General features: G+C 44.5%; 1 protein-coding gene across 2 annotated transcripts in view; it reads left to right on the top strand.

The window, feature by feature from the left end:
• The first annotated feature begins 2,669 nt into the window (after positions 1 to 2,669).
• Positions 2,670 to 14,570, top strand: part of LOC127567030 (aryl hydrocarbon receptor-like) — an 89,833-nt gene continuing 77,932 nt past the window's right edge. Inside the window, exon 1 of one of the 2 annotated variants that reach the window (XM_052009658.1) lies at positions 2,670 to 2,814. In XM_052009658.1, the coding sequence (XP_051865618.1) occupies positions 2,678 to 2,814 (137 nt within the window). In that variant the 5' untranslated portion in view covers positions 2,670 to 2,677. The remainder of the gene's footprint in view (positions 2,815 to 14,570) is intronic. The other variant, XM_052009659.1, reaches the window with a different exon arrangement.

Genomic DNA, 14,570 nt, shown 5'->3' with positions numbered 1-14,570 from the left:
TGTCAGAAGCTTGGTAGGAGGGCAGGGATCACTGCTGCCCTTTAGACCATGAGTTTTGTGCTAAATTTGAGGTCTTGATCTTGAAACAGCCTTTTCCTCAAATCAAAGGCAGTGTTGGCAACATTGAAGGCAATCACCTCTAATCTTGATGCTCTGGGATATCCAACTCACAGGCCTTGCCCAACTGGAATATCCTCATAGAGGAATTTCCTGGGGATCTAGGAATTCTCTCCTACGTCAAAGGAAAAACTACTGTGCTCGTTGTTCCACAACAACTAGCCTGACATTTCACTAAACTGCAGCAGCTCTGCATTGTTAAAGAACAACCCATCCTTGCCAGCTTTTTCAGAAGCTTTCCACTGAAAAGCAGCAGGAATCTGGGATGATGTCTCCACATCCCCTACCCGACTCCCCAACCTTGCTTACCACCCAAACTTCGACCTGAGATCAGGGAGTAAATTCATAGAGTTATAAAGTACAGAAACAGGCCCTTCGCCCCACTCGTCTATGCCAACCAGGATGCTTATCTTCACTAATCCTATTTGTCTGCGTTTACCCCATCTTTCCTATCCATGTACTTGTGTAAATGCCTTTTAAACATTGTAATTGCACCTGCTTCTACCACTTCCCTTGGCAGCTCATTCCATAAACCCACCACCAACTGTGTGAAAGTCGAGTCGAGTTTATTGTCATGTGCACAAGTACAGTGAGATACAGGTACAACGAAAAACTTGCTTACAGCAGCACCATCAGGACGTAAATTCAGACAACACACAAAACATATATAATTTATGTACAATTTGTGTATAATTTAAGACAGTGAAGAAAAAGACTGTGCAAAACAAACCATTAGTGCAAAGACACAATCAGAGACAAGACCAGGGCAGTGCAAGAGGTGGTCTGTAGTGTTCCGTTGCTGAGGTAGGGTTAGGGTTGTGCAGGTCGGTTCAAGAACCTGATGGTTGAAGGGAAGTAGTTGTTCCTGAACCTGGTGGTGTGGGACTTCAGGCTTCTGTTCCTCCTGCCCGATGGTAGCAGCAAGAAGAGGGCATGGCTCAGATGATAGGGGTCCTTGATGATGGATGCCGCCTTCTTGAGGCAGCGCCTCCTGTAGATACTGTGAATGGTGGGGAGGGCAATGGTCATGATGGACTGGGCTGTGTCCATTTCTCTCTGCAGCCTCCTGCATTGGAATTTCCATACCAGGCCATGATGCAGCCAGTCAGGATACTTTCTGTGTTGTCCTTCAAGTCCCTTTTAAGTTTTTCCCTTCTCACCTTAAACCTATGTCCTCTAGTTTTAGGCTCCCTTACCCTGGGAAAAAGACTGACCATCCACTTTATCTATGCCCCTCATGATTTTATAAATCTTCATCAGTCAGGGCACTGAGTATAGAAGTTGGGATGTTACTTTGCAGTTGTACAAGACGTTGGTGAGGCCACATTTGGAATATTATGTTCAATTTCAGTCACCCTTCTACAGGAAAGATGCCATTAAACTGGAAAGAGTGCAGAGGATATTTATGAGGATGTTGCCGGGACTCGAGGGACTGTGTTATAGGGAGAGGTTGAGCAGGTTGGGACTTTATTCAATGGAGTGTAGGAGAATGAGGGGTGATTTTATAGAGGTGCATAAAATCATGAGGGGCATAGACAGGGTGAATGCACACAGTCTTTTCCCCCAGGATTGGGGAAATCAATAAATAGAGGGCAGAGGTTTAAGGTGAGAGGGGAGAGGTTTAATAGGAACACAAGGGGTAACTTTTTCACCCAGAGGGTGGTCAGTATATGGAATAGCTGCCAGAGGAAGTGGTTGAAGCAGGTACATTAACAACATTTAAAATACACTGGGACAGGTACATGGATAGAAAACGTTTAAAGGGATATGGGCCAAACACAGGCAAACGGGACTAGCTTAGATGGGAATCTTGGCCAGCGTGGACCAGTTGGACCGAAGGGCCTGTTTCTGTGCTGCATAAGGTCACCCCTCAGCCTCCTTCGCTCCGGGGAAAACAGTCCCAGCCCGTCCAATCTCTCCTGATAACTCAAACTGTCCAATCTAGGCAACATTCCTGTGAATCTTTTTTGTGTGGTACTGCGCTGCAGACAACTTTTGCCATCGCTGAAATATTGGGACAACCGCCAAATTCGCGCACAGCAAGATCCCAGTAACCGCAAACGATCTCGTACCGATTAAGGAATATTGTCCCAGTGCGCCGGGGATAACTCCCCCTGACAAATAGCACCCCTCGCGTCTTTTTGACATGCAGCGCGAAATGGGGACAACAGTTTATGGACAGACCAGCCACCCCGGACGGTGTGGGACATCTCCCACACCCCAGGAATGAGGAGCAGGAGGCGCCTCAGTCTTTCGCACGAAACAAAACAGCATTAAAAAAAAATAAAACAAATACATCTATGTTTGTATCCTGCACGCGAATAGGTACGGGCATTATTTTAAATGTTTATGCGATAATAGTGCGAGTTTCATTTTGTCTACTAACTATAGAAATCACAATGAATGATGTAATCGCGAAGTAGGAGGTCGGGGTCACGATTAATTCCTGTTGTGTTGTGCATGGAGAGGTTGCAGGGAGAGAGAGAGAGAGAGAGAGAGACTACAAGCCCCAGACTTCCTGGTCCGTCACTTACAGCGCTTCCAGCAGTTCGCTCGGAGGATGTCAAACCAAATAGTCGGGCCGAAGCGAGCTCCGCAGGTCACGCCTTCACACCCCGGCCTCTGCACCATGATCGCCACCACAAGGAACATTTTCATGGGCAGGAAGAGGAAAAGAGTCGGCCAGGGCTCCAAGAGGTGAGTGTTGCTGGGTGGGTCGGTGTTGTGCTTTGTGTCCTTAAGGGCGCCGTTTCCCCATGCTCTGGCGCAGCAGGTACCGAGGGGAGGGGGCTCGCGCTGCAAAACCCGCGCCGAAAAGTTGGCACGCGCTCGGCTGGAGAGTGAGGTGGGCATTGGGGGGGGGGGGGGGGGGGTGAAGATTGACAGCACCGTGCTGCTGAACGCCAGGTATGAGGGCAGTTGACCTGAGACTGTGATGGGGATGTCTGCTCCTTGCTGTGTTGGATCCACAAGTGTCTGCATTTTGTGTGTGTTTATTATCGACTTGGGCTGATTGATTGCCTGGTCTGCGCTCTCAGATTGTTTTCGTAGCCCTTTGCACTGAGTGTGTTTCTAATTATTATTTGGCAGGCAACCAAACTCGAATGAGTTCCAAGGTGGTTCTTGCACTTCGACGTGCACTGTGATAAATAAATATTTCCATTAGTTTTACCTGTTGTGGAGGATTAATTTCCCCTCTCTTCTCTCATTTGTTCTCTCTGCCGTGTACCTGTGCGTCAGCCAACTGCATCTGTTTCTTTGAAAGGAAAGCATTTGCTTTGGGTGCTGTACTTTGCTGCAAGTCATTAGTTATCTCGCAAGTAGAATTGTTTTGCATCCCCCAGCAATTTTGATGCGAGGTGCTGTTATTAACTGAGCGAGTTGTGCAACAAAGTCTCCCGCATGGTCGACACCCCATGATTTACCTTCAACACACATTGCATTCCTTCCATCACGGTGGCTGGAGTGTATTTTTGTAACAAAATGGGCTGGAGTTACTAGGTAAGGATACTCGGGGCAGTGATTGGCAAATCCGTGACCTCTACCGCCAAGAAGGACAAGTCACAGGCACGCTACCACCACCAAGTCACACACCGTCCCAACTTGTAAATAGATCACGGTTCCTTCATTGTTCACTGGGTCTAAATCCTGGAACTCCCTCCCTGTATTATTATGTAGTTATAATAAAGAACTACAGTTCCCAGTAGGCAATGCAAGGGGTCACATGGGAGAACAGGAATGGCTGGAAAGAGAGGGAAAGCAAGCAAACTGTTGTTGGTTAATAAAAATGTTCAGATATTAAACCCATGTGAAGTTTGTCTCTTGATGAAGAACAAACATAACATGGTGTCAGAAGTTGGAGTGAGGTCTGAACAGGGAGAGTAGATGAATACTGTGTGCAGTTGAGAAAGATAATCAGTGAGTACAAAAGAAAAGCTGTAATAAGATGGAGAAAAAGCTGGCCGGCGTGGCGAGGGAGCACATTGTTCCTGAAGTTCAGCAATCACCGGATTTGCCAAGAGAGATTCAGGTGAGAGGCCGAGAGTTCCCGTTATGGATAAGCTAAGTCCTCCCACGCCTATGCAGTTTACTGGCAATCTAACTGATAGTTGGAAATGCTTCAAATAGCGATTCAACATATATTTAGATGCCAGTGGAGCGGGAGGGAACGATGAAAAATTGAAAGCGTCTATTTTTCTGCATGTGATTGGCAAAGATGCTTTGAACATCTATAACAGCTTTCAAATTGATGAGACAGCTTTTGAGTTGGGCACTTTGATGAAAAAATTTGAGGAGTATTTTATCCCAAGTAAAAACATCACATTTGAGAGAGAGAACTTTTTTTCCTGTGACCAGAAACAAGGTGTTAGCTTCGACCAATACTTAGTTGAGCTTCACACACTGAGTAAGTCTTGTGAATTTGGAGATTTGAGAAACTCACTAGTTAAAGACAGAACGGTTTGTGGAATTCCAGATAATGGACTCAGAGAAAGACTGTTGCGTGAAAAAGACTTGACCCTGGAAAAGGCGGTGAATATGTGTAGGTCAGCAGAAACCACACGAGCACAAGCTAAGGAGCTGCACAGGGCAGACACAACAGTGCATGCTGTGAAAACAGAGAAGCAGCACACAAGGCATTTCCGAAAGCATCAGCAAAGCAAAGCAAAGAGGAAGGCTCAAACAACAAATGCAGCAGATGTGGAGGTAGACACATTCCAAAGATGTGTCCTGCTTATGGGAAGACCTGCAATAGCTGTGGGAAGAAGAATCACTTTGCAAGGTGCTGCAAAGCTGGGGCTAACAAGAGAAAGGTGCACGCAGTTGATGAGGAAATGGAGGAATTCTTTGTGGATTCTGTACAGACTGTGGCTGCTGGTAAAACAGAATGGATTGTTCCAGTAACTGTGAATGAGACAGTACTTCCATTCAAGCTTGACACCGGAGCTCAGGTGAATCTGTCATCCATGGATGATTATAAGACTCTCTCAGTAAAGAGTAAGATTTACCCTGTGAAGTTAAAAGTGACAGGCTCCACTGAAGAGAAAGTTCCAGTAAAAGGGGGCTGTATGGTGACCTTTAAGCACAAGGGGCAGCACTTAAAATCACAGCTACTGATTGTAGAAAAGAGAGTACAGCCAATATTAGGTCTGAGTGCATGTGAAAAGCTCAACCTAGTGAAAAGAGTTTTCATAGTAGCTCCACATACCAAAGATGACCACACGACACTCATGGAAGAGTATGCAGATGTCTTTGAGGGGCTCGGTGCTTACCTGGTGTACACAAAATTCATATAGATGAGGCAGTGGCTCCTGTTGTCCATGCATGCAGGAAAGTTCCGTTTCAACTTAGAGATAAACTTAAACAAGAACTAGCACGCATGGAACTGATGAATGTCATACAGAAAATTGAAGAACCAACAGATTGGGTGAGTTCACTGGTCATTGTGCAAAAGAAAAATGGAGCATTGAGGATATGTCTAGACCCAAGAGATCTCAATGAAGCCATCGAGAGAGCATTTTAAATTGCCAACACAGGAGGAGATCATGTCCCGGTTTTCAAGTGCCAAATGGTTTAGCAAGCTCGACGCATCATCTGGGTTTTGGCAGATGAAGCTTGATGAGTCAAGTTCGAGACTGTGTACTTTTAACACACCACATGGAAGATATTGCTATCTTCGGCTGCCATATGGAATCCTGTCCGTGCCAGAAGTCTACCATAAAACCATCTACATGATTTTTGAGGGCATGCCTGGTGTCAAGACCATGATAGATGACATCATCATCTGGGGGTCCACCAAGGAGGAACATGATACTCGACTGAGACAAGTGCTTGATGTGACAAGGAATGTCAATTTGAAATTAAATAAAGAGAAATGTGAGTTTGGTGTTAAGACACTGATCTTCATAGAAGATGTCATATCTGAAGAGGGAGTGAAGCCTGACCCAAGAAAGATGTCAGCCATTGAAAATCATGGAGAGGCCCCAAAACAAAGAGGAGGTGAGACGTTTCTTAGTGATTGGTGACTTACCTGGCTAAGTTCATCCCTCGACTGTCAACAGTATCAGCACCACTTAGGTCACTCCTTGAGCAACAAAATGAATAGATTTGGTCTCATGAGCAAGAAGAGTGTTTCCAGACGTTGAAAAGGGTCCTAACTGAAGAGCCTGTGCTGAAGTTTTATGATCCAGAAAGGTGTATCAGGATGTTAGCTGATGCATCCCGGCACGGCCTTGGATCAGTACTACTGCAGCAGCATGATGGCACATGGCAACCTGTGGCCTATGCATCAAGGGCTTTAACAAGTGTGGAAGCCAACTATGCACAGATAGAGAAAGAGCTTCTCACCAGTACCTACGCATGTGAAAGGTTCCGTCAGTACATCTATGGGCAAGCTACTGAAGTGGAGACAGACCATAAACCATTGGTCTCAATTATGTCCAAACCACTGAATGACTGTTCCATGAGGATACAGCACATGTTGATAAGGCTGCAGAAATATGATGTGAAGATGATCTACACACCAGGAAAATATATGTTTGCTGCTGATGCGCTGTCTCGAGCAGTCGACAAGACAGAAAAGAGTGACCAACAGGTTAATGCAGATATACAGGCCTACGTTGACATGATTGTCACCTCTCTTCCAGTATCTCCAGATAGAACAGAGCAGATCAGGAAAGCAGCAGAGGCAGATGAAATAATGAAAGTACTCAATGATACAATACAGAAAGGATGGCCAACAGCAAAGGATGACTGTCCAATGTGTATTCGGGATTATTGGGCATGCAGAGCTGAACTGTCAGTAGCTAAAGATATGGTCTTCAAAGGGAACAGGTTTGTGATTCCACTGTCACTACGCAAGGAGATGCTTCAGAAGATACACGAAGGGCATCTTGGGGAGGAAAAATGTAAACACAGAGCATATGAAGTGATGTACTGGCCAAGAATGAACCAAGACATCAGCCGGACCACTGCTTCATGTGAAATATGCCTTACCTACAGACCAAAGCAGCAAGCAGAACCACTTACACCACACCCTGTACCAGACAGGCCGTATTTCAAAGTTGGATTGGATTTGTTTGACTGTAATGGGAAGAGCCATATTGTTGTAACAGACTACTTTTCCAATTACCCAGAAGTTGCGACACTGCAATCAACGTCCAGCAAAGCAGTAATCACGTTCCTGAAAGCTGTGTTTGCGAGGTATGGAGTTCCATGTGAAGTAGTATCAGACAATGGTCCACAATTTTCGAGCTGTGAATTTGAATCCTTTGCCAATGTTTGGGGGTTTCAACATATAATCTCAAGCCCACATCACCCAGAATCTAATGGTCTAGTAGAGAGTTCAGTTAAGGTGGTGAAGGGCCTCATGAAGAAAGCGCAAGATGGACGAGAGGATTTCCATAGAAGTCTAATGATTTACAGAAGTGCGCCACTGCAGAACAGCCTTTCACCAGCCCAAATGCTGATGGGTCGACGCATATGCACTAACCTTCCAATACATGAAAACCTGTTGACACCTGAAGGAGCACACAAGGTCAAACAGGCTAAAGAGGAAGGGAAAGAAAAACAGAAACAGAATCACGACAAGACAGCGAAAAGCTGACCAGTCCTGAAGCCTGGGGATCAAGTGTGAATCCGAGATCATGATTCTGGCACATGGTCCATGCAAGGAGTTGTGCAAGAGGAAGTAAATCCACATTCATACCAGATCCAGACGGAGCGAGGCCCACCTCTGAGGAGGAACCGCGTAGATCTACGACCACAAGCTCCAACCCATGGCTGTGACCTGTGTCCTGTCAGGACACCAAAGGGGCCAGCAAATGGAGAAAATGAACATGTGGACCAGAGTTCCCAGGAAAACACTAATGCAGCAAATGAAAGCAACACACCTGTGGAAACAAGTACCAGAACAAAAAGGACCATTAAATCACCACAGAGACTGATTGAAAGCTGCTGAGTGGACAAGGGTTCTTGGCAGGTTTATAAGGGCAAAAGTATTGTGTTTGTTTTTCTTTAAAGGGGGAAGATGTGTTATTATGTAGTTTTAATAAAGAACAACAGTTCCCAGTAGGCAATGCAAAGGGTCACATGGGGGAACAGGAAGTGGCTGTAAAAAGAGAGGGAAAGCGAGCAAACTTGTTGGTTAATAAAATGTTCAGATGTTAAACCCACGCAAAGTTCACCTCTTGATGAAGAACAAACATAACACTCCCAAACCACCTTCTCAGGGGCAGTGAGGGATGGGCAATAAATGCTAGTTGGCAGCGACACCACTTCCCAGGAATGATTTTTTTTTGTTTATAAATGTGGTAATAACTTACCTGATGGAGTTCTTAATCCTCACTACTGTAAGAATGTAGTTGAGCTGTAAATGGCACAGGAGAAACAGATTTGAATGATTACGAGACTGGATAATGAAGACACATGAGATTCAATTCATGGAATTGGAACCTGTCATTGGAGAGGAAAAGACTGAGGGGGTGGGAATATGACTCGCATTAATATTGGATCTGCAGGGTCAGTCAAGGATGTTTGATTGTAGATAAGACTGCAGAACAAGGCCCAAGAGTATAAGCTGTAAAGAAGTGATTCAAAAAGGAGATTAGATAGCATTATTTCACTGAGGGTGGTCTGCTTTTGGAATAGCTCACCAAAGAGACTTCAGGAGCACCTGGATTTCTTCGAGCACGGAAACAGGCCCTTCGGCCCACTGTGTCCGTGCTGACCATCCCGTTTACACTGATCCCATTTTATTCTCCCCACATTCCCATCAATGCCACCCAGATTCCACCACTCATCCACACACTAGGGGCAACGTACAGCTGCCAACTTGCACGTCTTTGAGATGTGGGAGGAAACCAGAGCAACCGGAGGAAACTTATGTGGTTACAAGGAGAACGTGCAATCTCCAGCACCAGAGGTCAGGATTGAACCCGGGCCTTTCGAGCTGTGGGGTAGAGGCTTTACCAACTGTGGTGCTGTGCTACTCCAACTGGGACAGGTATTCAAGAAAAATGTGCCGTTGGTTAAAAGGAAATGCTGATGAGGTGAACATTGACTTGGATTTGCAATGTTCCACCTGTTAAAATTGAGAGGGCATAAGTGACATGGAACATTTCAGACATAGTGCCAGGAGACCTTAAGGTCTTCTGTACTTTTGCATTGGTCACTCCAGTGTGACCTTTCGGTATTGTCACAGCCGGTAACAGGCAATAGTATATTGCTTTTAAAAGAAATAGTCACCTTTCCTGTGCAACTTTGAAATTATTTGATGCGGTACACATGGTGGAACATAAAATGAGGCGCCATTTTAAAGTCTTTTCTGGACCATGTTTTCTTTTGCTTGTTATACTGGCTGTATTAAAAAATGAGAAAGTGATTCACGGGGTGGCTGTGGAGAAGCTATTTAGGGAATCCAGATCAGAGGCAGAATCTTGGAAATGGAGGAAGCGCTTTATGGGAAGTCTTGGTTCTCTTTAATGGCAGTAGCCTTTTGGGTGGTCAGTTGGAGGTTTCAAGAGTGAGGTTGGTAAGGGTTATCAAGTGATTTGGAGCAGAATGTGCTCCTGGAGGTGAGGATCACTGTGATCTAAGTGGATGGTGGTATAGTTTCAAGGGGCTATTCCTCCGGTGTTGGCTTTGGCTTGGACTCTGTCTCAGTTGTACTAACTTGGAGTGTTGTGGATTGGCAAACATTGGAGTTGAATATCCCAACCAGTGTCTGATTTGGTGTGTTCCTTTGTTGAGCATTTTAGTTGAAGAGAAAGTAGAGTTTTTCTTTAAAAATCAGAAATCTGGTCATCTAGTGATATCAACTGATGATGTCATGTCCTCGGCCAAATCTTTGCCATAGTATTGATGAAACACGTTGCCAGGCTGTAGAGCCACTTGATTTTATGTACATTGTGGAGGGATTTTATGATTATCAGGTGGTTTCATAGGTTAATGTTGGGGTATGGAACATTTTTCCATTATAAGCATGCAGGGGTGAACATTCAGTTATACAGTGAGGTGGGTAGTCAGCTGGCTGCTGGTTTTAGACTCGTCCCTTTACTACAAGACACTTAATGGTGGTCGACCTACTCCCAATCATTTTACTCACTCAGTGAAGAAGCCTCCCAAACATTTGAAGTTTGTATCATCCCAGGAGGCCACATGTGGCAATGGTGCTTTGTACACAGAATGTGCTAACATTACCAATGTATAGAACACTGTGAATGTATAGACTGAACGACACTACGAATGTAAAGATAACCTTGCACTTTTTTTTTGTATTTTGGTATTTCTTGTTTATATTTTTTATGAATGAAGTTTATTTTGAAATAAAAAAAGTTCATTCGCCAGTCTGGTGACAAAAGTGAAAGTTCACCCTCGCAGTGACATCCTTGAGCCCTTGCTGATCAGCACTGGGGCAGATTGTGCCCCACAAGTTCCTTTTACTGTGCTCCATTTATGGCAAGCTTAGTTGACGGCACCCTGCTGTGCTACTGTGACATTTAGGTAGCTCTGTTGCATTTGTCAAGGTGTGTGGGGCTGGGGTGAGTATGAAGGATCCCGTGTCACATGCTTTTCAAAAAGCACTGGGATTCTCCTGGTATCCAACATCTAATATTCAGCTATCAGCCAGCACAATAAACTACATTATCTGGTCATTTTCCATTTTGGGATCTTGCTGCATGCCAATTGGTCCACCATGTTTCTGTACTATACATTAGTAAATAGGCCTCAAAGTATTGCATTTGCTGTAAAACTTTGGGAAAACTGAAGCGCTAGGTAAATGAAGATTCACTCTCTCCTTTGATCAATGTAGGGAAAGAAAGAATTTGGGTTTGTGTAGTAGATTGCATGGAGTGATTTTTGAATGTACTCACCGCTGCCTTTTGGAAATGCAGCAGCCAATTTTTACTTGGGCCTGCCATCTAGGTCTCAGTAACAACTGAAATTTAAAAAAAAGGCTTCATCATACAGCATGGAAACAGGCCCTTTGGCCCACAGTGTCTACGCTGTCAAGTACCCCTTTAAACTGATCCTACACAAATACCATTTTATTCTCTCCACATTCCCATCAACTCCCCCCAGATTCCACCCCTCACCTACACATTAAGGGTAAGTTACAGCGGCCAATTAACCTACCAACCCACACGTCTTTGAGAAGTGGGAGGAAACCGGAGCACGTGGGGAAACCCATATGGACATGGAGAATGTGAAAACTCCACACAGACAGCACCGGAGATCAGGACTGAATCCAGGTCATTGGAGCTGTGAGGCAGCAGCTGTATTAGCTGTGCCACTGGGTCAGTTCTTGAAGCAGGGTACTGGAGGGGAACTGTATACCAGCAGATGGGGAGAAAAATTTGGCACAAAGTGAAATGGAGAGTGCATTGAATTTTTCATATTGAACTCTGTTTCCAGTTAACTGAACTTTGAGCTGTTGGAGCAGGAAACTTATTGAAGGTAATCCTCATCTCTCATGTCCACCTGCTAAAAGCACATTATCTCTGCCCACTACAGGCTTGTAAAAACCACAGTGCTTTGACTTCATTCTCTTGCTATTAGACAATAGATTTAATGTAATCACGGCAGGAGTTCTTGTGGCTTTTCTTTCAAAAACGCGCTGTTCCACTGTAGTTGGAAAAGCTTCTTGCATTTTTCTACATAAAAGGATTAGGAGGCTTTGACACCCAATTCTGAGACAATTGGAACCTTTCTTTTTGAATATGTGTGAGTCTATTTTTAAAAAAAGCGCAAACAATGCATTTCTTGAGGGATGATGTTGAAAAGTAGAGTGGTTCTGCTAAACTTAAGTCGAACCACATTCAGTATACTCGTGCATGTGTCTGGTCTCTGCACTTTGGTAAAGAATATAGAGGCACTCAAGTCAGTGTGTAAACTATTTACTAGAATGGTACCAGAACTGGAAGCTTATACCTATTGGAATGATCGAGCTGACTGGAGGTCTTTTTGTTTAGAACTGGGAAGCCAAATGGTAGTCTGATGGATGTCTTCAAGAGTACGAAAGTGCTTTGAAGGATTGATTATTGAGAAGATTTTTCCGCTTGTGATGGAGGCCAGAACTAATGACCATAAATATTAGGTTGTCACAATCAAGTCGGATAAGAAATTCTGGATAGTTTCTTTCCTCAGAGGCTGGTGAGAATGTGGAACTTGCTGCCACAGGGAGTGTTTGGGGTGAATCCACTCAATAAATTTAAGAAGAAACTAAATAAACACATAAGGAAGAAAGGAACTGGAGGGGCTATTTTTTGGATTTTACGTATTACATAGAAGGAGGCCATTTGCCCATTGAGTCTATGCCAGCTCTCGGAGCAATCCCATCAGTCCCATTCTCCCACTTATTTCCCTCTAACCCATTCTCCCCACATTCCCATCAACTCCCTCCAGATTCTACCCCTCACCCACGCACCAGGGGCAATTTTCGGTGACCAATTAACTCTCTGACCTGCACGTCTTTGGGCTGTGGGGAGAAACCGGAGCACTCGGGGGAAACCCACATGGTCACAGGGAGAACGTGCAAACTCCACACAGACGACACTGCAGGTCAGGATCGAACCCGGGTCTCTGGAGCTGTGAGGCAGCTGCTCTACCTGCTGTGCCACTGTGCTGCTGGAACAGTAGGGGCTGTTGCATACAATTTTGGGTGCAGGTATTTGTTTCTGATTTGCATTCACAACATTTACATTTCTAACCATGGATCTTCCCCATTGTTGGGTGAAACCTTTGTACCTGTAACACCTCAGGGAGATTGAGAGAGGGAAGTGAATAATTCTAAGCGAATCATTCTAAGTAATGGCCATCTTTGACAGTGGCAGTTCTTTGCTGGCAGTGAGGCTTTGGCATTGGGTGGGCACCAGTGTGGTTTTGTCTGTGAGTGACACTGGTGGGGTTGTGGCTCAAGGGTCAGGCACTGTTGGCATTGGCAAGGCTTAGGTGGCATTCTGGAATCTTTGGCCGTTGTGACGCGGGAAGAAAAATGACTGCACAGTAAATGTGTTCCCAGGAGTGCACTTTTGTGTAATGGGTTTGTTGCCAGTGGAACTATTGACGTGGGCAGCACCATCTGGTTCCATACAGTGAGTACTTCCAAGCAGCTTTACTGCCTTTGCCGACTGCAAGGAAAGGGATCTCACAAAAAGCCAGTCTCTGTTAGAATTCCAACAATAAGCACCCACTGAGATTGGAGGAGTAGAGGGAGCAGAGGGGTCCTTCCTGGTATATTTGGCTTGGGTTATATTATTCATTTTCTCCTTCTCTCCCTGCTCCAAATCCCTGATGGTCTTCTGCCCGCCTCTTCCCTCTGCAACTCACTACCGCGTTTGACAAAAGTAAGAGGGGAAAGTGGATCAAAGTGTTCACAAGGGTGATAAAGGCCTATCAGTGAAAGAGAGAAAGGGAGGGACTGGAAGAGTTCCACACTCTTTGAAGATTGTGTCTGAGTCTCAATTTCAACTACTGAAGGATATCTGACATCTTTTGTCACTGTTGTGTAAGATGCATGCGTTTTCTTGGTTGTAAACACCTATTTGATTTATCCAGGAAGTTGTGTTAAATTGACATGTCGGTAAAAAGGCTTATCAAGCAGCCATGATAGTGACTTCTAGACATCATTACAAATAAACTGCCATCAAGCTACTTAGTACTTAGATCTGTGTGATTTGCATGGGCATTTGGGATGGGAGTATCGTGACTTTAGGGGAGAGGAAAAAAGCCTACGATTGAGGTAAATGGGTGTAATCTTCTTAAATAATCTTAAAACCTGACTGATAGAATAAAGCATAGCATCAACTTTAGCTGCCACCCAGTAAAAAACCTGACTGATAGAATAAAGCATAGCATCAACTTTAGCTGCCACCCAGTAAAAAACCTGACTGATAGAATAAAGCATAGCATCAACTTTAGCTGCCACCCAGTAATCTTTCACCATAGCTAATAGCAGTCCCAGGGTAATTATGGATGAGGATTATGGGTCTAGATTTGTCTGTCTACGAAGATTCCAGGAGTCTTCTCATTTAAATATCCATCTATTCCTTCACTGAGTCCTGGCTTTTTTACCTTCCCACCTTCATGTTGGTCACTTAACAGCTTGGTGTAAGTTTGTAGGCTTCTGCCCTAGAAAAAAAGGTCTAGTTTTAAAGAAAATGACGCACCTCAAATCTATCCAGAGTTGTCTTTTCCACTTCCTTAATTATCAGTCCAAGATAAAAGTTTATCAATGGCTGCTGAAAATAGCTTTTGTATCAACATGTTAACAGTATGAATTGTTCAGTGCAAGCATCAGAACTGCCACAGGAAGTGTTTCTAAATAACAGAAAATGAAGCCTTTCATCTAATGGAACCATTTGTTTTGGGTGCTCTTCAGAGGGTAGATTGTTGTGTTTGCGTACTATGTTGCCTGTCTCCTCAATAGATATGAAGTTTAAGGTTGTTTTTCTCCT

This window comes from Pristis pectinata, chromosome X (genome assembly GCF_009764475.1).
Source record: "Pristis pectinata isolate sPriPec2 chromosome X, sPriPec2.1.pri, whole genome shotgun sequence".
In the NCBI taxonomy this organism is placed as follows: domain Eukaryota; kingdom Metazoa; phylum Chordata; class Chondrichthyes; order Rhinopristiformes; family Pristidae; genus Pristis; species Pristis pectinata.
Note: the sequence above shows the minus strand (reverse complement) of the source record. Positions and strands in the feature narration are given on the sequence as shown.